This window comes from Bos indicus x Bos taurus, chromosome 18, assembly GCF_003369695.1.
Source record: "Bos indicus x Bos taurus breed Angus x Brahman F1 hybrid chromosome 18, Bos_hybrid_MaternalHap_v2.0, whole genome shotgun sequence".
Lineage (NCBI taxonomy): Eukaryota > Metazoa > Chordata > Mammalia > Artiodactyla > Bovidae > Bos > Bos indicus x Bos taurus.
In genome coordinates this window covers 6,690,680-6,716,943 of record NC_040093.1, presented here as the reverse complement: position 1 = coordinate 6,716,943, position 26,264 = coordinate 6,690,680, and the positions used below count along the sequence as shown (strand labels likewise).

At 41.1% G+C, this 26,264-nt stretch overlaps 1 protein-coding gene across 3 annotated transcripts; it reads right to left on the bottom strand.

Moving 5' to 3' along the window:
• Positions 1-295: 295 nt before the first annotated feature.
• On the bottom strand, positions 296-26,264 carry LOC113876108 (zinc finger protein 665-like). 3 transcript variants are annotated; one of them, XM_027514959.1, is made up of 4 exons: positions 26,177-26,264; positions 18,218-18,300; positions 12,868-12,994; positions 296-3,897 (listed from the first exon to the last, which is right to left on the bottom strand). In XM_027514959.1, the coding sequence occupies exons 2-4, from the start codon at positions 18,230-18,232 to the stop codon at positions 1,229-1,231; spliced, it is 2,811 nt and encodes a 936-aa protein (XP_027370760.1). In that variant the 5' UTR covers positions 18,233-18,300; positions 26,177-26,264; the 3' UTR covers positions 296-1,228. The 3 variants fall into 3 exon arrangements, with proteins under 3 accessions (XP_027370760.1, XP_027370761.1, XP_027370763.1); XM_027514960.1 differs by lacking the exon at positions 26,177-26,264 and adding an exon at positions 23,704-23,744; XM_027514962.1 differs by lacking the exon at positions 18,218-18,300.

Here is a 26,264-nt window from a genome sequence, read left to right as displayed (position 1 = left end):
GAAGGGCTTCCTGATCCTACTGACTATGATGAGTCATGTCCTAGTTTTACATTATTTTCCACCCTCCCTGTTGCTAATTCACACACACTATTGAATTTCATAATTCAAGCTATGTGTTTTTCGAGGAAACACGGATGTGAATGAATTTTATCTAATGAAGTCGGCCCCTTCATCTCACTGATTCCTTCACATAGACCATCATGAAATGCATGTAGCAAATGCATTTGATCAATGTATTACCAAAGCCAAGCTCTTAGAGCTCACCACACAACATACTAATAAACTGAGAGACAACTTGTTGGGCAAGGAATAGTGACTTTATTCAGAAAGCAAGGAGACCAAAAAGATGGTGGACTACTGTCCCAAAGAATCATCTTTGCTGAGTTAGAATTCAGGTTTCTTTTACAAGAAAAGATCTCTATAGCTTCTCTTCAAATATGGACTTACTGCAGTTGTTGAGTACCTGAACTAAAGTCATCAGAGAATACATATAGTGAAAAAGGTAAAGGATTTGCCACAACCACTGAGTCTGGGAAGTATGGCTCCACTATGTTCCTGTCTTGTGACTTTTGGGTAAGATCCTTGCCACACACATTACATTGCTGTGTGTTTTCTCCAGGATAAATACTCTGATACTACTGGTGAGATGTGAGCTGTCAGGATAGGGTGTTTTTTGTTTTTTTTTTAAACATTTGTGAAATTGATGAGGAATCTTTCTAGAATGAATTCATGTTCTAAAGACCTGACTAATAAATACATATATATCTGGCTTCTGTCCAGTATGAATTTTCTCATGAAGCCTAAGATGTTGCCACACTCATATTTATATGGTTTCTCAGTAGTATGAATTCTCTGATCAACAGTAGGCTGTGAATTTTGAACTTTGAATTTTGAAGACTTCTACCATATACCACCGGAGAAGGCAATGACACCCCATTCCAGTACTTTTGCCTGGAAAATCCCACAGACGGAGTAGCCTGGTGGGCTGCAGTCCATGGGGTCGCTAGAGTTGGACACGACTGAGCAACTTCCCTTTCACTTTTCACTTTCATGCATTGGAGAAGGAAATGGCAACCCACTCCAGTGTTCTTGCCTGGAGAATCCCAGGGACAGGGAAGCCTGGTGGGCTGCCATCTCTGGGGTCCCATAGAGTCGGACACGACTGAAGCAATTTAGCAGCAGCAGCAGCAGCAGCAGCAACCATATACCACATTCACATAAGTTTTTCTCATGTATGGATTTTCTGATGTTTAGTGAGTGCTGAGACCTGAGTAAAGGATTTTCCACACTCGAAATATTTGAAAGGTTTCTCTATATGTATTCTCCAATGTCTTTTAAGGTGTGAATTTTGACTGAAGAATTTGCCACACTCATTACATCTGAAAGGTCTCTCTCCAGTATGAATTCTCCAGTGAAGTTGAAGATGCGCTTTTTGACTGAAGACGTTTCCACACTCATCACATTTGTAAGGTTTCTCACCAGTATGAACTGTCTGATGAGTTAAAAGGGTTGACTTTACACGAAAGGCCTTGCCACACTCATCACATTTGTAAGGTTTCTCTCCAGTATGAACTGTTTGATGCCTTAAAAGGATTGAGTTTACACGAAAGGCCTTGCCACACTCATCACATTTGTAAGGTTTCCCTCCAGTATGAACTGTCTGATGCCTTAAAAGGATTGACTTTTCATGAAAGGCCTTGCCACACTCATCACATTTGTAAGGTTTCTCTCCAGTATGAACTGTCTGATGCCTTAAAAGGATTGACTTTTCATGAAAGGCCTTGCCACACTCATCACATTTGTAAGGTTTCTCTCCAGTATGAACTGTTTGATGCCTTAAAAGGATTGACTTTTCATGAAAGGCCTTGCCACACTCATCACATTTGTAAGGTTTCTCTCCAGTATGAACTGTCTGATGAGTTAAAAGGGGTGACTTTACACGAAAGGCCTTGCCACACTCATCACATTTGTAAGGTTTCTCTCCAATATGAACTGTCTGATGCCTTAAAAGGATTGACTTTACACGAAAGGCCTTGTCACACTCATTACATTTGTAAGGTTTCTCTCCAATATGAACTGTCTGATGCCTTAAAAGGATTGACTTCTCATGAAAGGCCTTGCCACACTCATCACATTTGTAAGGCTGCTCTCCAGTATGAACCCTCTGATGACCAGCAAGGTGTTCATTTCGGCTGAAGACTTTGTCACATATATCACATTTAAATAATTTCTTTCCTGTATGAATTTTCTGATGTCTCCTGCGGCTTGAACTGTCAGAAAAGGCCTTGCCACACTCATCACATTTGTAAGGTTTCTCACCAGTATGAACTGTCTGATGAGTTAAAAGGGTTGACTTTACACGAAAGGCCTTGCCACACTCATCACATTTGTAAGGTTTCTCTCCAGTATGAACTGTCTGATGCCTTAAAAGGATTGACTTTTCATGAAAGGCCTTGCCACACTCATCACATTTGTAAGGTTTCTCTCCAGAATGAACCCTCTGATGACTTATGAACTGTGAAGCCCGACTAAAGTGCTTGCCACACTCATCACATTTGTAAGGTTTCTCTCCAGTATGAACCCTCTGATGACCAGCAAGGTGTTCACTTCGGCTAAAGACTTTGTCACATATATCACATTTAAATAATTTCTTTTCTGTATGAATTTTCTGATGTCTCCCGAGGTTTGAGATGTCAGTAAAAGCCTTGCCACACTCATCACATTTGTAAGGTTTCTCTCCAGTATGAATTGTCTGATGCCTGAAAAGGATTGACTTTACATGAAAGGCCTTGCCACATTCATCACATTTGTAAGGTTTCTCTCCAGTATGAAATCTCTTATGACTTATGAACTGTGACGGTTGACTAAACTGCTTGCCACACTCATCACATTTGTAAGGTTTCTCTCTAGTATGAAATCTCTTATGACTTGTGAACTGTGAAGGTTGACTAAAGTGCTTGCCACACTCATCACATTTGTAAGGTTTTTCTCCAGTATGAACCCTCTGATGAACAGCAAGGTGTTCATTTCGACTGAAGACTTTGTCACATATATCACATTTAAATAATTTCTTTCCTGTATGAATTTTCTTATGTCTCCTGAGGTGTGAGCTGTGAGTAAAGGCCTTGCCACACTCATCACATTTGTAAGGTTTCTCTCCAGAATGAACCCTCTGATGACCAGCAAGGTGTTCATTTCGGCTGAAGACTTTGTCACATATATCACATTTAAATAATTTCTTTCCTGTATGAATTTTCTTATGTCTTCTGAGGTGTGAGCTGTCAGTAAAGGCCTTACCACACTCATCACATTTGTAAGGTTTCTCTCCAGTATGAACTGTCTGATGACTTAAAAGGATTGACTTTACACGAAAGGTCTTGCCACACTCATCACATTTGTAAGGTTTTTCCTTGTGTGCTTTGAGTTCTTGTGTTATTACTGAAGGATTAATAAAATCATTCCCATATATATTAGAAACACTGGGTTGGACACAAGGAGGAATTCTTTGAAGTGGTGAAAATGAGAAACTGTTGTTGACAGACCTCTTAGCTTCATCATATTCAGAAATTATCCCACCAGTTTGAAATATCTGCAGCTTATCCTGAAAGTTAAATCCAAGTCTGTTTCCAAAGGGCTTGATTCCTGCATCCTTTCTATCATGCAAATCTCTTCCATCAGGCATATTTCCATTAAGGCTTACAGGTGTTCCTTTGTAATTTCTTTTGTCGTCTCTCCCCTGACACTCAAAGTCACGCATATTTTCCTGACTTTCCCAAAGATGAAAATGTTTGATTTCACAGCTTTCAGGTCTTCCCAGCATCGATGTTTGGAATGTTTCTAGTTTCTCACTGTTCGCTTTGAGTTGTAAATGCTTGATCACATGTGTAGGAGAGATATCTACAAGATAAAAAGAATCATAGGTATCCTGCTCACAGTAATTCAAAAATAAATGTTTCATGTTGAATATATATTACACCAAGAGTAATACTTACACCAAGTTATGAAACACCACAATGATGACCTTAAGTTTTTAGAAACACTAAAGGAATAGAATTCTTAACTTAAGAAAGTGTAAAATAAATTCACCGTTAAGGTAGTCTAGTTTTAAAAACCATATGCCAAACACACTCACATTGGATAATCCTATGCCAACTCTCAAAAACAGAGTATTTTTCTACCAGAACTCTTAGGAATGTATCAATCAACAGTTGTCTCAAATTGAAAAGAAAAATATTACACTATCACTGTATTCTGCATACTTACTGTACATAAATAAATTCTAAACAATATATTATATATTGTAACAGTAAATAATCCAAAACCAAAATAATCCAAAATAAGCTTACCCAATTAATAATTAACTAGTCACAATTGTTTGTTTACAATTGAAAACAAATGAGAAAATGAAGAATATGACAAAAACAATTTTTTGGAAACAATATAGTTTTCTAAATCTGCTATAGAACTACGTACCCATAAAGAAAGTCGTTTTACAACACTAACAAGCAGTATGTGTCAGCTGTATTGCAGAATACACACTAAAAGACCGTCATCTGTAAATGACACATAAATTAAGACGTAAAATAGTCACCACTTTTCTAACAGCCAATAAACAAAGCAATCCCTACCTATGTTATTGTTCTTCAGTCGCTCAGTCGTGTTTGACTCTTTGCGACACTGTGGACTGTAGCCCACCTGACTCCTCTGTCCATGGGATTTCCCAGGCAAGAATAGTGGAGTGGGTTGCCATTTCCTTCTCCACGGGATCTTCCTGACTCAAGGATCAAACCTGCATCTTCTGCATTAGCAGGTGAATTCTTTACCACTGAGCCACCAAGGAAGGCTAATCTCTAGCCATGCACTATTCTTAATTCCCTGGTTTAATGGCACCAAAATACAATGAATAAAAAGTGAATGCTTTGTGTATTTATTGACTAGGGTCAGACACAATACTGCTGAAAAATGTTGCAAGTGAAAAGCATACAAAATATAATGTAGTTGAGGTTTGACAGAAAACAAAATTCTGTAAAGCCGTTATCCTTCAATTAAAAAATAAATAAAATTTTAAAAGATATAATGTAGATAAAGTCGTATCATAAAGAACATGACAGAATATAGATATTACTTTTTTTAAACAAAAATAAATTTTGAGTATTTACTATAAAACATGTACTACTGTAAGCCAACTGACAGCACTAATTTGCTTTAACAGGCTTGAGGTAAATTAACATGTTTTTCTCTAATCAGAGCAGGAGACACACCCAACTGGCACACAAAGTGGTAAGAGAACCAGGATATGAATCTGAACCTATAGACTGAGAAAACTTATTTGTAAACATGACCACCCACCGAATGAATAGATAAGAAAAGATTAGAAAATATTAAAAATAATACAAGGAACTTAGAAAGAAAATATCAAAGAAGATACAAGACAGAAGTAGTGTGTTTAATTATTATTCAACCATCCCATCTCAAAATGGGTTGTGAATCATTATGGATGCACAGAGTGATTTAGGTCATGTCCTGAGACACTTGTTCAATAAATGACCAGATATTATCTTTACAGTGAGAGTATGTAGAAGGTGGAGAGATGTGATAAGTAAGAACAATGTTTCCATCCATATCAACATACTATGTGAAGAATGGTCAGGACTAAGAAAGGGCCTGCGTGGAGCATAGGGCACACAGGTTTATGTCAGATATCAGCTTGTGACTGCAAGTCTTTGTGAAAATAACTGAGTGCAAACTAATATACTGATATTAAAGGAAAAGAACTGGTTCAGCAAGTTTATGGGCATTATACTATGGGTATGGGACAGAAACAAGAGAGATTTTTAAAGTGACTGTGATATATGGAGAAAGCAGGATAATACCTGTTATACTATTTACAATGCAATGTATCCAACTGTGAATTTTGTAAGGTACAATGGAATGCTTATATTCGAGAAGAACATACAGAATATTCCAGGATATTGTGTAAGAATCCTATTAGCAGAAATCAGAAGGAAAATCCAGGAAAAGTCTATCTAAACCTAGGTTCCTCTGACAAGTACGATTAATCTCTCCATTGGACATTTCAGGATTTGGAATAGCTGAACTGGAATTCTATCACCTCCACTAGCCCACTCCAGTGCTCTTGCCTGGAAAATCCCATGGACGAAGGAGCCTGGTGGGCTGCAGTCCATGGGGTCGCTAAGAGTTGGAGACGACTGAGCGACTTCACTTTCACTTTTCACTTCCATGCATTGAAGAAGGAAATGGCAACCCACTCCAGTGTTCTTGCCTGGAGAATCCCAGGGACGGGGGAGCCTGGTGGGCTGCCGTCTATGGGCTCGCACAGGGTCGGACACGACTGAAGCGACTTAGCAGCAGCAGCAGCTTTGTTTGTAGTGATGCTTTCTAAGGCCCACTTGACTTCACATTCCAGGATGTCTGGCTCTAGATCAGTGATCATACCATCGTGATTATCTGGGTCATGAAGATCTTTTTTGTACAGTTCTTCTGTGTATTCTTGCCATCTCTTCTTAATATCTTCTGCTTCTGTTAGGTCCATACCATTTCTGTCCTTTATTGAGCCCATCTTTGCATGAAATGTTCCTTTGGTATCTCTGATTTTCTTGAAGAGATCTCTAGTCTTTCCCATTCTGTTGTTTTCATCTATTTCTTTGCATTGATCACTGAGGAAAGCTTTCTTAACTCTTCTTGCTATTCTTTGGAACTCTGCATTCAGATGTTTACATCTTTCCTTTTCTCCTTTGCTTTTCCCTTCTCTTCTTTTCACAGCTATTTGTAAGGCCTCCCCAGACAGCCATTTTGCTTTTTTGCATTTCTTTTCCACGGGGATGGTCCTGATCCCTGTCTCCTGTACAATGTCACGAACCTCATTCCATAGTTCATCAGGTACTCTATCTATCAGATCTAGGCCCTTAAATCTATTTCTCACTTCCACTGTATAATCATAAGGGATTTGATTTAGGTCATAACTGAATGGTTTAATGGTTTTCCCTACTTTCTTCAATTTAAGTCTGAATTTGGCAATAAGGAGTTCATGGTCTGAGCCACAGTCAGCTCCTGGTCTTGTTTTTGCTGACTGTATAGAGCTTCTCCATCTTTGGCTGCAAAGAATATAATCAATCTGATTTTGGCATTGACCATCTGGTGATGTCCATGTGTAGAGTCTTCTCTTGTGTTGTTGGAAGAGGGTGTTTGTTATGACCAGTGCCAAGAAAGGTTCATCTAGTCAAGGCTATGGTTTTTCCTGTGGTCATGTATGGATGTGAGAGTTGGACTGTGAAGAAGGCTGAGCGCCGAAGAATTGATGCTTTTGAACTGTGGTGTTGGAGAAGACTCTTGAGAGTCCCTTGGACTGCAAGGAGATCCAGCCAGTCCATTCTAAAGGAGATCAGCCCTGGGATTTCTTTGGAAGGAATGATGCTAAAGCTGAAACTCCAGTACTTTGGCCACCTCACGCAAAGAGTTGACTCATTGGAAAAGACTCTGATGCTGGGAGGGATTGGGGGCAGGAGAAGAAGGGGACGACAGAGGATGAGATGGCTGGATGGCATGACTGACTCGATGGACGTGAGTCTGAGTGAACTCCGGGAGTTGGTGATGGACAGGGAGGCCTGGCGGGCTTTGATTAATGGGGTCACAACGAGTCGGACACGACTGAGCGACTGATCTGATCTGATCTGATTGGACATTTACCTCGTTTCTTCTTCCACGCATGTTCATCTCAAGATCGAGGAGTATCAAAGAAAAGGAGGGACTGAAATTGACTCTGGAGGACCTTCCCAGTTACAAAAGCCTTTCTGAGGCATCCAACTCTTTTTTGTAGAAAAACACTTTATTCTCCTAGACCTTCCCTGAGTTCAAAAGAGCAGATTCAAACAGACACTAATACATAAAACGATATAAAAGAATCATACCATGATCAAGTGGGATTTATTGCAGGGATGCAAGATTTCTCAATATCCGCAAGTTAATCACTATGATACACCACATTAACAGTTTAAAAGACTAAAAACCATATGATCATCAATAGACGCAGAAAAGACTCTGACAAAATTCAAGTGCCATTTACGATAAAAACCCTTCAGAAAGTCAGCACAGATGGACCTTACCTCAACATAATTAAGACTGTATATGTCCAACACACAGCTAACATAATACTCAACAGGGAAACACTGAAAGCATTCCCCTTAACAACATGAATAAGACAAGAATGTTCACTATTGCCACTTTTATTGAACATATTTTTGGAAGTCCTAGCCACAATAATCAGAAAAGAAAAAGGAAAGGAATTCAAGTTTAAAAAAATAAAAAAAGAAGTAAAACTGTCACTATGATGCTACACACAGAAAATCCCCAAGATGCCACCAGATGACTACTAAACTTCATCAATGAAGAGAGTAACTTGCTGGATACAAAATATATAGAAAATTGCTGCATTTCTATACACTAATAACGATATATCAGAAAGAGAAATTAATGAAACAATCCCATTCACGATCTCATAGAAAAGAATAAAATTCTAAGAAATAAACCTACCTAAAAAGTCAAAAGAACTGTACTCATAAAACTATAAGATGCTGATGACTAATACCAAAGATGACACAAACAGATGGAAACACATACCATGTTCTTGGATTGAAAGAAGTAACACTGTCAAAATGACCATACTATTCCAAGGCAATCTACATGTTCAATGCAACCCTTATCAAATTAACAATGACATATTTCATAAAACAAAGAAAAACTTAATTTGTACCAAAATACAAAAGACTCTGATATCTAAAATGATCTTGACAAAGAACAGAGCTGGAGGAATCATGTTCCCTGAGTTCAGACTACACTACAAACTGACAGTCAACAAAGTGAAAGTGAAGTCGCTCAATCGTGTCCAACTCTTTGTGACCCCATGGACTGTAGACTACCAGGTTCCTCTGTCCATGGGATTTTCCAAGTAAGAATACTGAAGTGGGTTGCCATTTCCTTCTCCAGGAGATCTTCCTGACCCAGGGATTGAACCTGGGTCTCCTGCATTGTAGGCAGATGGCTTTACTGTCTGAGCCACCAGGGAAGTGGTATGATGATGGCACAAAACAGAAACACATATCAGCAGAACAGGATAGAAAACCCAGAAATAAACCAATTTACTTATAGTCAGTTATTCTATAACAAAGGAGGAAAGAATATAGAATGAAGAAGTCTCTTTAATAAGTGATGCTGGGATAAATGGATAGTTACATGAAAAAGAATGAAATTACAACATTCTCTAACACCACATACAAAAATAAACTCAAAATCTGTTAAACATCTAAATGCAAGACCAGATACCATAAAATTCATAGTGGAAAACAAATGCAAAACACTGACATGAATGTCAGCAAAATTTTTTTGAATTTATCTCTTACAGTCATGGTAATAAAAGCAAAATCAAATAAATGAGATCTAATTAAATTTAAATCTTTTTGCAAAGTAAAGGAAACCAAAAAAAGAACAAAAATTCAACTTTTGGACTAGGAGACTATATATGCAAATGATGCTACCTTATATAAGGGATTTATTTCCAAAATATACAATATTGTATATAAAATATACAGTTCATACAGCTTAATATCAAAACAAACAAACAACCCAGTCAAAAACTGGGCAGAAGATCAAAACAGGTATTTCTCCAAAGGAGACAAACAGATGGCCAACAGTCACGTGAAAAGATGTTTGACGTCTCTACTTATGAGAGAAATGCAAATCAAAACCACAAAAATGTATCACCACACTGGTCACAATGACCACCATCAAAAAGTCTACAAACAATAAATGCTTGGGAGGGTGTGAAGAAAAGAGAACCCTCCTACACTGTTGGAAGGAACATATATTGGTACTGCCACTTTGGAGACTAGCATGGAGGTTCCATAAAGAACTAAAAATAGAGCTATAACATGAACCAGCAATTCCAATCCTGGGCATATATCCAGAAAGGATGAAAACTAATTCAAAATGACACATGCACCCCAATGTTGTTAGCAGCACTATTTATACCCGGCAAAACATGGCAGCAACCTAAATGTTCACTGACAGACAAAGGGATAAAGAATGTGTGGTACATATATACAAGGGAATATTGTGAAGTGCAAGTAGCTCAGCCGTGTCCAGCTCTTTAAGACCCCATGGCCTGCAGCCTGCCAGACTCCCCTGTCCATGAAATTCTCCAGGAAAGAACACTGGAGTGGGTTGCCACCTCCACCGCATAAAACACAATGAAGTAATGCCTTTTGCAGCAATATAGACAGACTTAGGGATTATTCTAAGTGAAATCAGACAGAGAAAGACAAATATCATAGGATATTATATGTTGAACTGAAATAAATGATACAAATGAACTTATTCACAAAATAAACTCACCAGCATAAAAAACAAACTTATAGTTACCAAAGGGGAGAGTACAGGATGGTCGTGGGGGCAGGAAAGAGAGAGATAAATTAGGAGTCTGAGTATATACAAACTAATATGTATACAAAATAGATAAACAACAAGAACCTACTATAGCTCAGGGAACTATATTGAGTATCTTGTAAACTGCTGTATACCTGAAACACAACACTGTAAATTAACTATACTTAAAAAGTGGTGAAGGAAATGGCAACCCACTCCAGTATTCTTGCCTGGAGAATCCCAAGACAGAGGAGCCTGGTGGGCTGCCGTCTATAGGGTTGCACAGAGTAGGACATGGCTGAAGAGACTTGGCGTGCATGCACGCATGCACTGGAGAAGGAAATGGCAACCCACGCCAGTGTTTTTTCCTGGAGAATCCCAGGGACAGAGGAGCCTGGTGGGCTGCTGTCTGTGGGGTCGCACAGTCAGACACAAGTGACGTGACTCAGCAGCAGCAGCAGCATACCTTAAAAGAATGGTTAAAACAAAAACACCTCTTGTGGAGATGTTCAAAAGATGTTTCATAAGGGTGTAAAAACTACTAAATGGGGGAAGCAGTCTATGAAACAAGACATGTTGACAAAACTGAATACCCACCAGCAAAAGAATTTACTTGGAACATTATCTTACACTACAGACAAAAATGAACTCAAAATGGTTCAAAGACCTAAACCTAAGTTCCAAATGTATAAAACTCCTAGAAGTAAATGTGCAGGAACTGTTTCTGGAAATTGGACCCACAAATGATTTACCAGATATAACACCAAAAGCACAGGCCACAAAATAAAACCAGATATTAATAAATTGAACTATATCAAAATTATAAACTACTGTGCATTAAAGTGCAGTGAGTTTGAAAAGACAATCAACAGTAAAAGAAAAAATATGTGGAAATCATACATCTGATAGTAAATGAGTACAAAGAATATATCAAGAATTTTAAGAGGGACTCATCACCAGTTCCACCATAGGGACCATCCCCCAATCAACCATCCAACGCATTGCAAATACAAAACAGAAACACTAAGAGTAACACAGAAATTTGAACTCAATGATAAAATAAAAAATACCTACAATGCCCAGAACAACAGTGCAGCCAATAGCCTCATAGATATGAGAATGTGAACTTGGACAAACTTGTCCTGGGATAAATTCCCATACCATTTACAGAGGCTAAAATATATGGTCCTTGATACACATGAACAACACTGTCATGGTGCCCTTGACAGAGTCTCCAAAGCCAGAAAATAATCTGGAAAAGTGTATCAGGCTCTCATGATACTTTCTCTCTCATAATCCTAGAACATACTGACCACTCTACTGGATACCTTCAAGTGGTGACTTTGTGCAGAGCAAGAAAATAACATTAGGAATAGTGTCTCCATCACAGTATTCTGTTACCTAGTAAATCCACTCCACAGAGACTCAGCAGAGGCTGCCAATTAAACATAGGTGGATTATCACAGCAAGGAAACCAGATAAAATTTCAGACCCTCAGGAATATATTTCAAAGAAATTTAAGAGGTAAAATATACAAAGTAAGGAGAATGTAACATCAGGAACAGTTGACATTCCCAGACAGGTAGAGCAGCACAAGAGTAAAAATAATACAACATGAAGGTCAGACATTACAGGATCTTGAGATGGGACCATGCACTCGATCTACAGATGGCAAGCTAAGAGCTTGCGATATTCACATATGCTCCCCTCGTAGGATCTAGGATCAAAAAGACAATCTCTCTACCCACTCTCCTTACATTTTCCTAAGTAACCACCAGAGGATCCAACCCACCAGCTTGTCCCAATCCTAAACAGAAAAAAACACCCCTTTTGAAATACTCATTTTTCTTTATACATTGTATTTTTGTCTACTTTTACATCATTCCCCACTGTCCAGAGCCTTTTCTCATGCTCCAATGTGGAGATTAATATTCAGATCAGAAACAGAAATTCTGGGACTCCCCTGGTGATCCAATGGTTAAGACTGCATTTCCAATGCAGAGGGTGCAGGTTTGATCCTTAGTCAGGGAACTAAGATCCCACATGCAGAATGGTGCAGCCAAAAAAAAGTAAACAAGCAAGCAAAAACAAACAAATAGATATTCAGCGTTATCAGAAGAAAGAAATCTAAAGTGCTGTGGATTTCTTAAAACACTGAGCCAAAAGTCAAAAGATAGAAAATAGGAAATTGGGTTTTTCGGTATTTTTTTTTAACATTTGCCAGTGAGCTTTGTACATAATTAAGCTCTGGGACAACCTTAGATATGACATGAAACAGACACAGCATCTGAAGAGGGTCATTTCAACCTTGTGAAGCTGTGTCATGCCCCAGTCACAGAACTCTCAGATGAAAGACATCAGGGCCTCCCAAGGGGCACACAGGGAAAATGCAGATACCCAAGGGCAGCTCTGGAAGGAAGTCATCCTCACCCACAGACAGTAGGTTCCTGTAGGTCTCCAGCATCACGTCCCTGTACAAGGCCCTCTGAGCAGGGTCCAGGAATTCCCACTCCTCCTGAGTGAATTCGATGGCCACATCCTCAGAGGTCAGTCGTTCCTGAAATGAAACCACATGTCACCAAAAGGGCCATGAAAAGTTCTCATTTTCATGCAAAAGAGAAAGGGTAGTAAGGGCTAAGGATTGACTTGAAGTATGTGTTCTAACAGATCCACGCAGGGGTATCTGGAGAAATTATGCATCTCTATTCTTAATTTTTATGCTTTTTCATAAGACCTTATGAGATCCTCCAATTAATATGGATTTTTCATCACTGTTCAAAATCCATGAAATATATAAAAATAAAACTCAACACTGTTTTGGCTATACAGAAGTGTCAGATATTATGTTCTACCCAGTGAGTGCAATTCATTATCTAGATGAGGTACAGCATGAGTGGTGTCTACAGAGATGACGAAGTCCACGGCACTTTTAATGGAAAGATCAAAAGTTTCAGTTATGACGTTGATAACAGCAGCAAGGACCAAAAGTGTCTGAAGGATTCCTGTTGCTCTAAATTACTGTAGTATTACTCTAAACATTAAACAAGTACTTTACAGGCAAGAACCTGTCATCAATGTAATAGCTCATTAAAGAATGATTTGTTCCCACCTTACAGAAGAAAACCTATGTCACAGACACTCTGAGAAACTCGACTCAGATCAAGAAGGTAAGAAATGTTACATGAAGCACCTGAACTCAGAGGCTTGGGCTCAGCAACTGAAGCTTAAGCATCTAACAGTTAAGTAATACAGAGAACAATAAAAGTCCTTTGACAGAGGGCTCCTAAAGAAAACTTGAACGAAGTCTAAGGTGAGCCTCCTCCCTGCCCCTCTGTCTTCTCTGCAGGGAGAGCAGCTCTCGGGCCTCAGGCCTTCATCCCCTGAAAATGGACACCTGTGCCAAATTCGTCTACCCTCTCCCTGATCGGGAGAACCTCCCCCCTGTTGAGTGATCACTGTCTGCAGTGGTGAAGGACTGGAGACACTGACCCATGAGAGCCACGGCAGCTTGGGAGCCCCAGATCCTCAGACCATCTCACTTATTCCTAGCCACAGCTTCCAAACCAGTGCCATTTCAAAGGACTCTGACACAGCAGCCAAGTTCCCTGGAGCTGGAGCTGCCACAGCAGGGGTGGCTGGCTCCAGGGCTGGAAGTGGGACTGTGTTCGGGAGCTTCATCACTGTTATGCTAGGAACCCTTCCCGAAAACAGTAGCTCTTCCACGCCATGGGCTTGGACCTCCCAAAGGCCATTGGGCTCTTTTGCCTGATGGTGGTCTAGCTCATCTTCTTCACAATGTGAAGGAGCTGTTTCCACCTCCCATAGTTCTTTCTCCTGTGTCTGCCCTGTATGTTCCCTTTCCCGTAACTCCCCAGGCAGCCTGGGGAAAGTGGTGGGCTCAGGGTTTGACAGAAGGAAAACAAATAAATATTGTATTAATATGATAAAAAATGTCCAAGGTGAACAATGTGCAATGGCATGAAAGGTCATTACAGACGTGGATACAGGAACACAACTGTTAGTAATTTACTACTTAAAACACTAACAGGATTGTTTAGAAAATTTCAAGGCCACAGATTATACTGATAACATAATTTCAACTGAAAAAAAAAGGTGATATGTAGTTTTTAAATCATGATGTCTTCTATTGCACATGCATGCATGCTTATCTATAAAAAAAATTAACTGAAATGACAGGATTCGTCTTTTGGAAGATTTTTTGGACAATTTTATATCATCCTTTTATTCACATGTATTTCAGCATCTTTCAGATGATAAAAATGTATCCTTTGTACTCAGCTGAGTTTGTCAACAGGATTCTATACTAGGCTACCAAAAGAAAACTGGTAAAAACATTAAAAAAAAAAAAAAAAAGAATACTTGAACTCAATTCATAAAATTACCATATACAAAAATACAAATACAATTTTATCCATTTAAATTTACATAGCAAGGCATTAACAGAAGTCAAAGACTTTCTTTGCTTTTTTTTCCATTAATAAAACAGTGATTTGAAATTACAAGAGTCATTAGATTATGACAAAAAAATATTATCACAATAGCAAAGTAAAAAAACTTCTTGGAGAATTAAAAAACATAGCAAAAAAGAATATGGAAAAAATATAGTTATTAAGCAAGACTATCTCAAGAAACATCATGATAGGAAGGAAGCATTCAATACATTCCTTCTGAAATTACAGTGGCATGAAAGGAGCTGTCCTGGGGGCCTGTCTTTCACCACAATACGATGCGCATGAGCAGGGGCCACTAGAAGAAGGAACAGGAGGAAAAACACAGGGCAAGAGACACAGAGTATGTCAGAGAGTTGAAACAGGTAGTACTCACAAACCTAAGGACATGGAAAGGTGAAAAGTGAAAGGATGGAAAAAGACAGTCCATCCTAAAGAGAGCAGGGGAGACTGTTATATCAAACAAAATAAACTGAAGGAAAAAAAAGTGCAATGAGATAAATATTGTATAATGATAAAATGGTCAATTTACCAAAAAGCTGGAACAAGTAAAAATATATATACATCTAACATTAAATATCTCAGAAAAATGAAGCAAACATTGAACAGGCATGTACAGATCACACGACCCAACAAAAGCATAAAACACATGCATCTCAAGGACACATAAAACATTCTCTATGAGAAACCACATGTTAGGCCAAAATTAACCATTTTAAGAGACTGATACCAGAAAAGTATCTTCCCTAACAACAACGAAATAAACACAAGAAGAAAAGAAAATTCCTCAAATGTGGACATTAAACAACTCACTCTTACACCACAAATGGGTCTAAGAAAAAAATCACATGGAAATTTTTAAATACATGGATGAAAACAAAAAGACAACATTACAAAATTTATAACACACAGAGAAGACTGTACTAAAAGGAAAGTCTGAACCGTTAAATGCTTACAGTAAAAAAGAGAAAAGATCTTAAATCTGAAATCTATTTTTAGACCTCTAGGACACAGAAAACAGAAAACAAACTAAACTCAAGTTTAGCAGAAGGAAACAGGTAAATAAGAAAGATTAAACCAGAGATAAAATAGAAACTAGAAAAATATAAAAATCAACAAACCAAGAGTTGATGTTTTGAAAAAACTGTATAGGAAAACCCCCACCTAGACTAAGGAAAAGAGAAAAAAGATTCAAATAACTAAAAACAGAAATGAAACAGGAGTGATTACAACTGAGGTCAAAGAAAGTTTCTAAAGATAAGGAAGTACTATGACCAATAATGCCGATAAATGACAGAATATAGGAGATACTGGCAAAGTCTCAGAAACACACAAACTCTTTTACTTATTAAGAAATAAAAAAATTGAGACGTGTTGAAAGTGAAAGTGTTAGCTACTCAGTCATGTCTGACTCTTTGTGACCTCATGGACTGTAGCCCACAAGGCTCCGCTGTCCATGGAATTGCTCCAGACAAGAATACGGGACTAGACAGCCATTCCTTTCTCCAGGGAATCTTCCGACCCAGGGATAGAACCTGGGTCTCCCTCACTGCAGGCAGATTCTTTATGATTTGAGTCACCAGGGAAGCCCATTATACCTAGAGAGATTTAATAAATAGTCAGAAGCCTCTAAAAATACAGGACCAAATTTTACCAAGCATTTACAAAAGAATTACCACTAATCCTGTAATTCTATGGAGCAAGCGTGATTCTAATAGTTTGCTAATTTCCCAAAGACACAAGAAAGGAAAACTAGAAACCAATACCCCTGACGAATACTGATGCAAAATTAAAATACTTGCAAACCAACTTCAACACATATTAAAAAGATCTGGAGAAACAGACATAGAGAACAGACAGAGGCAGGAGGGGAGGAAAGAAAGGGTGAGATGTATGGAGAGAGTACCACGGAAACTTACATTACCATATGTAAAGTACAGAGCCAATGTGAATTTGCTGAATGACTCAGGGAACTCAAACAGGGGCCCTCTAACAACCTACAGGGGTGGGATAGGGAGGAAGATGGGAGGGAGGGGACACAGGTATACCTATGGCTGATTCATGTTGGTATTTGGCAGAAAACAACAACTTCTGTAAAGCAATTATCCTTCAATTAAAAAAAATAAATAAAAAGATCTGACACCATTACCAAGTGGAGTTTATTCATATAAGGCAAGGAGAAGTCAACATAAAAAAATCAATTAATACGACACACTACATTAACAGATTAAAGGGGAAAAAAAAACAGGATCATCTTGATGCAGAAAAAAACCATTTAACAAAAATTTGACAACCTTTCAAGATGGAACACTCAACAAACTACAAACAATACATTATACCAACATCAACATAATAAATGCCATTATGAAAAGAGCACAGCAATGGGGAAAGAATGAAAGCTTTTCCTCTGAGGTCAAGAAGGCAAGGATGCACACTCTGCACTACAGTTCAGAAAGCACTGAAACACTTAGAGCAATTAGATGAGAAAAAGAAATCAAAGGTCAGCAAATTGAAAAAGAAGTAAATTTATCTTCTTTCCCACGTGACAAAGTTTCATAGGTAAAAGCCATAAAGATTACAAAAGAAACATGCTTTATCAAAAAACATTCTTTAATAACCACACAAAGGATCGATCAACCAATTAACTCATTATCAAAACTGCCATGACAATCTTTCTAGAAGCAGAATAAAACATAGTGAAAGTCACAGAACTATTCAAAGAGCAAACAGCAAAACTCTTGAAGAAGGAAGATGGAGGTCTTTCTATTTCAACACCTAACACAAGGTAATCAAGGTGATGTGGTACAGGTATAAAAACAGATAAATAAACCAACTGAACAGAACACAGTACTCAGAAATAATTCTTTGTGTATATGTAAGGTATATTCACAAGGATGTCAAGATACACAAAAGGGAAAGGACAGTCTCAACTGATCTGATTCCCAGGTTTTACCAGCTATTGTGCATACTAACACCTGTCTTCCATGTGCAGTTTCCTTACCCTGGTTGACAGAGCAGACAGCGCATCCAGATGGGCCCTAAGCAATCCCTGCTGCCCAACAGCACTGAGACCCCGTCTCCAACCCATGGGTGAGAAGCCCTGCCCAGGACGGTGCCCAGGGGAGCCTCCTCACAAGGGCCAGGTCACCGGGTCATGGGGAGACGGGATCTAAGTGGAGACGACAGGGCCAGAGGGAAGGCCCTGGGTGAGTGTGCGTGTACAGGAGTCACACAGGACACTTGAGAGTCAGACACAATTAGCGAGTCCAGAAAAGGGCATTTCAGGAAGGACACACTAAATATGACCTTACCTGAGAAAGAGCCATGCCTCACTCCTTTTCTTTCCTCTTCCTTAACTTCAGGGCTTCCTCAGGCAACACGAGTCTTCAGAGGTCTATCATGAAAGTTTAAAACATGCTGTTTAATGCTTAGAGTCAACACATCCCCTTCCTGAGCCCCAATCACACACACAGTGAAGCCTTCACCATGAGGAACAGACAGTCCCCTGTGGCCACTGTCTCAGGAGGGACTCAGGACAGTCAACTCCTGCAGAGAGACCAACTGGGACTTTCCCACACTTTCCCTCGGATTACACTCCCCTCCTGATAAGGCCTCATGTACACCGCAGCAGGAGGCACCTCCGCTGACCAGGCAGTCTCCTTCAGGTCACACAGCAGGCCCTGATCCATCCCCACTCAGAACACAGCATCCCCTCCTCAGCCCAGATCTCAGCCCTCAGGACTGGGAGGACTCAGACTCCTGATGCTCAGTGAGGGATCCAGACTGGAATCAACTGGGGCATCTTAAACATTCTCGAGCCGTGGACCAACACAAACTACCTGAAGGGGAATCTGTGGTCAGAGGGTACAAAACATGGGTATGCAAATGCCTCATGAATGAAACGTGAAGCCTGGACAGAGCACCATTCAGAGGAGAAAAGCACCCCCCAACTCTCTTTCCAAGTCTTACTAAGGTGTAACTAACAAAAATGGTATAAACGTACTGTGTACAAAGTGATCATGTGATAGATTCATACACTGAATAATTATTATAGTCGAGTAAGTTACACTTCCACCTATGAGTACACTGTATTATTTCTCTCTAGGCGAATTTCAAGTATACAGAAACACTACCGGCAGCATGCAGTACCTCAGATCCCCAGAACTTCCTTATTTTACAACTGAAAATCTCTACTCTTTGACTACCAGTGCCCCCATTTCCCTCTCCACCCAGCTCCTGATAACAGCCTTATCACTTGATGGCTCTGTGAGTTTGACAATTTTACTTTCCACATACAGTGTTTGTCCTCCTTTGTCAGGCTTATTTAACTTGGCATAATGTTCTCTAGGTTCATTCATTCTGGCATAAATTCAGGATCCTTGATTTTTATATTTATATACAGAGAAAAAATAGTTCATGAGTATACAGTATATAATAAATATTTCTATTCCACACTTTTGTACCTATTCTTTTGTCAAGAGACATCTGGCTGTGTCTATGCCTTGGCTACTGCAAATCCAGTCACACTCATGGGACTGTGGACATATCTCTGAAAAACTGATCACTTTTCCTTTGGATATCTGTCAGAAATGGGTTTGACAGACTGTAGGCCTGTTCTATATTAATTTGTTAAGGAACTTCCACTTTATTTTCCAACATAGCAGTACCATTTACATTACCACCATCAGTGCAGTTAAGACTCTCTGTTTTCTGTAATGTGCCTGTATGTGTGCTTATTTTGGGAGGGACAGGAGTGGATAACAGAGAACCCAGCCTGGCAGCAAGACAGCTGCAGCTGCATCTTCTAGAGGACAAGCCTCCAGGCTGCAGATCACTGTGGCATCGCTGACCTCTGATTTTTTGGAGCCATCCTCCCCTATGTCACAAGACTTTATTACTCTTCTTAGCTTGGGCCCACAGATCCCTACTGAGCAGGACCACCTCATAACAAGCATTCTGTGATCTTAACCTTAGTACTCCTATTTTCCCAGAGGGACTCAAACAAACTTACAAACTTTAATGGTGTCCAACAGAGTGTCCACAGAGCCCATGATGAGCCTCTAAGCCTCTTATACAAACACAAAGCATTCCAAGCCCTGATAACTCATGCATGAAGCAAAATACAAAAGAGGACACCCAAGGATCCACAGACACAAGACACCGTGTTTTCATTTACAGTGAGTGATCCAGGTCAAACACCAAAATCTCCAAAGACTATGAAAAAGAGGGATAATTCCAGTGATGCACATGGCCCACTGAGACCTCAGCATCTTCCAAGGAAACACTCCAGATTCTCTTGGTATCTTCCCAAATGCACATGAACCTTTCTTCACCGGCAACCCCAAGTACACAATGATACCAAAGTTGATGCAAAAAATGACCTGAGATTTTCCCTGTTACTCTATGGTGCCTGCCTGCTAAGAGAGCCAACAAAAGCAAAAAAAAAAAAAAAAAAAAGAGCCAACAAAAGCCAGGGCGTGGAGTGGATGCTGGGGCCATCTGCTAGAACCAACCCCTCAAGCCCAAGGCTCCCATCCTCCTGCACCCACAGATGTCTGCGGGCTCAGCCCAGGCCACAGTTCTAACAGTGGAAAAGGCTTCTCCTGGCTGAATTCCACATTCTTTATTGCTGCTCATGTATGGTCACGAGTTGTCAAATCAAACCTGTGCAGGCAAGTGTCAGCCTCAGCACTGCTGTCCCGGGAACACGAGCTAAGGCACTGGAACCTCAAACCATTCCATGCGGGCTCGCCAACAAACCCGCTCCCAGGTTCTCCAGCCTGAACTGAGACATTCTTTTCCAACAGATCCACACCCACCTTGTCCCTGCAACTACACTTGGGATGGGCGCACGCTCCATTCACTGGGCTCACCTTGATGCCCCCAAGTACTGCCACAAGCCTCCTGCAGACCCCACCAGGCTCCCTCCGCTTTCCCCATTTGTCTACCTCTCCTCCCTGCATGACTGGACTAAGCAAGACTAAAGTGCACCAGGGTTTCTTGGCAAAGGGGATCACAAGAGGAGTGCCCACCAGCTACCACACAAAGGACACTGCACGTGCAGTATGAAAATCAAGAGACTGGCCCTCCTGGGAAAGTCTGCCACCACCTGGGGACACTATGGAGTCCAGGTACAAAGGTATTTGAGATGAGGAAGTCTCAAAGCAAGGGTCTCCAGGTCTCACTCTCTCCTGTTTTCCCCACCCACACCTACTTGGAAGATATTCTAGCTCTTGGTGAGGGAGTGGAGGGGCAACGTCTCCTTCCTGCCCCGTTAGGTTTTGCATTTCTGCTCATCTTCAGTGCACTGAAATCACAATCGGTGACACTGAGCACATGAACTCCTAGAAGGCAAAGCTGCTGTCCATGATGGTGACTGGTCCCTGGATGGACAGAGCTTAGATCTGGGGGCTGCAGAGGACTAAACCCAGCAGACTAAACATGGGGACATCTTAGCCCACTGCTTGAGGACACCAGCTCTGTAGGGCTTTTCAGGACTTCCTATATTTCTCGGCTCATCTTTTGAGTAATTAAGTAGTCACATGGGGTAAAGATCAATTACAGCTGAAATGTCCAGAACATGGGAAACATCTTCATCACCTGCCCTGTTCTCTTGGTCTTCCCTGAGAATTATTCAGCCCAACCCATAGTCCTGTCATCTAAAGACATTTCCAGTATCAGGTACTGCAGCGACACTGGGAAGAAGAGGAACACTATGAGCCCTAAAAAGAGGGGAACCAGGAAGGACTCAAAATAACCCATGAAGAAGGGCATTAATTTCTGCTTATGGCAACTGATACAGAGGCAATAAACCTGGGTAACGTGAGAGAGACTGTTAGGAGGGGACGGGGAGACCTCTCTGAACCTAGACTTGAAGGGTAACAAAGAGCCTGAGCCAGGGTGACCTGAAGGTGAGAAAAGGAAGTATAATGTCAGACAGAAATGGTTTTGGTATTTGGAAACAGAGAAAAGGTAAATGAGACCAGGACAGGCTGAACCACGAGCAAACGGTCAGCTCCCAGGATGAGGCTGGAGACTCTTACAGAGCCCTGAGCTTGACAGAGGCCTGTGGAGCCACAGCAAGGAGTCAAGCTTTTGTCCCAAGAACAAATAAAAGCCAGTGGAGGTCTGAACGTCAGGACGTAAAAAAAATCTCCCTTCAGATTTAGCCTTATTCATAGAAGTCATCTAATTCTGAGCCTGTGATCCTGCCTCCATCCTACAGTTTTCCTTTTCATTTTTCATTGAGGGAGGACTGGGATCTATTTAAAATTCTAATTACCGCCAGACACTCCCTCCAAACCAGAACTGCCACACACAGACACACAGCCTATTTGGCTAATCATTTCAGGGGTCAGTGTTGCTCACGCTCAGAGTTTCCGGTCTAGTCTCTCATCTCCATGTTACAAATGGGCTCCCTCAGGCCCAGAGAGAAGCCGTTTATGAGAAGAGTGAAGAGAACCAGGTATAACTGAATAATGAAATAGGAGGCTGAAGGACAAGGGGGCCAAGTTTGTCCTTAATGCCCATCCCATTTAAGACCAGGAACATCTGTCATGTACCTGAGCAAAGGAAACTTTTCTTTCAAGATTGGGTCAAATTGATACCAAGCAGGTAATTCTTTATTATAAGATTGCAGTAAAATATTTTAAAAATACAGAACTGAAAATGTATATCCACTGGTACAAAAAACATTGTAAGGAGTCAGCTTAGAAATAGGATCTGAGCAATCTTTTTCATTATGAATAGAGAGGCTCTGTTGGAAGGTTCCAGGTCAATCCAGCCCATCCTTCCTCATTTGCACAGAAAAGTCAAAAAGGGACCTGAGGGAAACATCTTCATATCACCTCACAGCTCACTTGTTTCACTGATCATAGAAAATGGAGAAAACAGACCATTACACTAACCAGTTAAAATAGGTGGTTTTTTTTTCTTTTTTTGAAAGGAAAGAATGAAGCATTTTATTTTGTTGGTTTTATCATGTTAAATGTTCTTTTATTTTCCCATTTCTCAAAGAAATGCCTTTAATTTCACAAGATCTAATGTCATACCTCCATTATTCTCTGGTAAAGAGCTGAGACCAGAAATATCCATTTGTGTGTGCACACATAAACATATACATACAATTCATGTCCTTGGTAAAACCACAGTTGAAAATATGTCTATTTCATTACATGATGTCCCATACATAAAACCCTCCAAGATGTATTTCCCTTTGAATTCAGAGAAAGGGAGGTGAGGTGATCTTTGCTTATTAACTTTTATTTTTTCAGTTTCCTCATTTTTATTTTTAAATTATTTTAATTGGAGGATAATTACTTTATAATATGTGATGGTTTTTGCCATGCATCAACATGAATTGCACATGTGTCCCCTCCATCCTGAACCCCCTTCCACCTCCCTCCTTGCCCGATCTCTCTGGGTTGTTCCAGAGCACTGGCTTTGGGTGCCCTGCTTTGTGCATTGAACTTGCACTGATCATTCCATTTTACATATGGTAATATACATGTTTCAGTGCTATTCTTTTAAATCATCCCACCCTCACCTTCTCCCACTGAGTCCAAAAGTCTGGTCTTTATATCTGTGTCTCCCTTTGTTGCCCAGCATGTAGGATCGTTGGTACCATCTTTCTAAATTCCATATATATGCATTAATACACAGTATTTGTCTTTCTCTTTCTGACTTATTTCACTCTGTATAGTAGGCTCTAGATTCATCTACCTCATTAGAACTGATAAACGAGGTGACATTTTTGCTAAGTATGGCACAAAATAGTCTAAGATGATTTACTACTTACCAACTGCTGCTGCTACTGCTAAGTCGCTTCAGTCGTGTCCGACTCTGCGCGACCCCATAGACGGCAGCCCACCAGGCTCCCCCATCCCTGGGCTTCTCCAGGCAAGAACACTGGAGTGGGTTGCCATTTCCTTCTCCAATGCATGAAAGTGAAAAGTGAAAGTGAAGTCGCTCAGTCGTGTCCGACTCTTAGCGACCCCATGGACTGCAGCCCACCAGGCTACTCCGTCCATGGGATTTTCCAGCCAAGAGTTTCAAATGTACGAGATGAAGGGAAAAAAACACTCAGGCAAGGAATGAATCTGAAAAAAAATTTGAAAAAAAAAAATTGTGAACTATTTTTAATCTAAAAATCTGGTGTCAAAGTTTAAAAAGCACTGAGAATAATCATATTTAGAAAAGCATGATAAGAGTAGAATACTGGAAACTAAAAAAGCTTATTTCTGAAGTTAAAAATGATTACAGAAACTGAATGAATGAAGAACTATTCCAAGCTACAAAAAGAAAGGAGAAAATGTGAATCCATTAAAAAAAAAAAAAGTGTTTCTTTTAAACTGCTACCCAATAGTGATACAGTGGATAAGAATCTGCCTGACAATACAGGGGACATGGGTTCTATCCCTGGTTCAGGAAGATCCCACAAGTACAAGCAACTAAGCCTGTGCACAACTACTGAGCCTGTGCTTTAGAACCTGGGAGCCACAACTCCTAAGCCCACGGCACAGAACTGAAGACAACACAGCCAAAAAAAATTAAAAAAAAAAAAAAAAAGCTACCACAGAGTGACAGAGTCAGTCATTTCTTGCCCCAGGTCTCTTCTTCCCTGACCTCTATCTCATGATAGGACAGGGGAAGGGGGTCACTCACAACTCAGTGAATCAAGCCACTGCCCCAGGCTCAACAGGGTTTGCAAATGAAAGTCATCTTCTGCCACAAGTAATAAAAAAAGACACAAGCCTTATAGACAGGAGTTTTGAAATTCTCAGCCTCCTCTGTATAACTAAAAAAATCATCTGTACCCAAACAACTGGCCACACCTGGATCGAGCTTACCCCTCTGTTCACCTATCTCCCTATTTCATCTGAGTCTCCGTGTCTCTTTTTCTCCCCCTCTGCTCTCCTGCTGTCCCTGTCCTATTTCCTCCCTCACACGTGTCCTGTCCCAGGCTGCTGCAACTCGTCCCTCCTCGACATGCTCTCTCTCCCCAACCTTCCTTAGTCTTTCAAAAATCCATACCTATGTCTGCCTCTTTCTTCCCCCATTTCGGCTCCCTCTCTGCGCTCCAGATTACTCCTCTTCTCTCGCTGTGACTCTCCATTCCTCCCAACTCTCTGGCAGTCCATGTGGCTATGCTTCCTTCCAGCCCTTTCTTCCTCTGCTCCTTACCCTTTGGCCTCTTTCTCTGCCAGCACCATGATAAAACCGGCCACTTCACATTGAGACTTGAACCCATGTGGCGGGACTCCAACCGGGTGAAAACACAACTCCGGACTCTAACCCAAGAGGCCTGGACTCAAACCCGGCCAAAACCCAGTTAGGGACTCTCCACCTGACGTCCCTCATCGCCCTTCGTCTCCCCGCTCCCATCACTGATACAGGGCAGTTGTCCCTATGCTGCTTTCCAGTCCCTGGAGATCTGGCTTTTTAATTTATTAATACTTCTCTATTTTACTCACTTGGCTATTTTCAAGGCTTAACCTCTTTGACTTGACTATCCCTTTACAAGTCCCTCAGCCATTCTCAGTGTTCCCATTGGTTCTCCCTGACGCTTTTCTCTCAGTTACAGTTATTTCTCTCAGTCCTTCTGACTCTGCTTCTCCTGATCCTCCAGCCTACAGTTAAGTACTGAGTGGGCGACAGAACGAGACGCCCCCGGACCGGAAGACCACCTTTTCCGACCGAGTTGAATTGGGCATGGAACAGCACTGGCTGTCACATGGCTGGCCCAGGTCACCTACCCTACGCGGGGTGAGGAGACAGGCTGACAGGAAGGGGGGGGGGGGGGGCGGAGAGGGTTGCGGGGCAGAAGGACCGGCCTCAGGAGACGCGAGGACAGAGGGGCTGGGGGGGAGAGGGCTCAGGAGCGGGGCGGGCTCTCCGGAATCCCGGGCCCAGGGAGAGGGCGAAGCCTCTCCGGGAGCGAGGACGACGGGCTCTGCCTCCAGCGGTCGAGAAGGCGACGCGAGAAGGTTGGAGACGCGGTGGGGCGCGACTCCAACTCGCGAGAGAGGGCTTTACTTGGAGAGGCCAGAGGTAAAAAAGGGTTTTAAGCAGGAAAATGTCGCCAGAGGCGGTGTCCTCAGCAACACTTAAAACCCAAACGAAAAGATAACTGGGCCGAAATGGCAGCGGCAGCGTTTATTCGGGGCCGAGCACCGGGTGCCAGGGTTTTCAGGTCGCTGAGAATTCCCACACCCTGAGGACGAGTGAGCCGGCGCGGGGGCGGGGGGTGGTGGCGGGCTCTGCAAACTTACTCTAGAAGGAAGCTTAGGCGCCGCTCGGGGACCTCGGCTCCGCGCTCTCCAACTTCCGGCTCTGTGTGCAAGGGCTTTCGGTATTAGA

What these genes read in the sequence shown, in the direction of transcription:
- LOC113876108 (XM_027514959.1), bottom strand. An exon ending in CAGGAACCTACTGTCTGTGG is followed by an intron (nt 3,898 to 12,867) that starts GTGAGGATGACT and finishes TTTATCTTGTAG; the next exon opens with ATATCTCTCCTACACATGTG.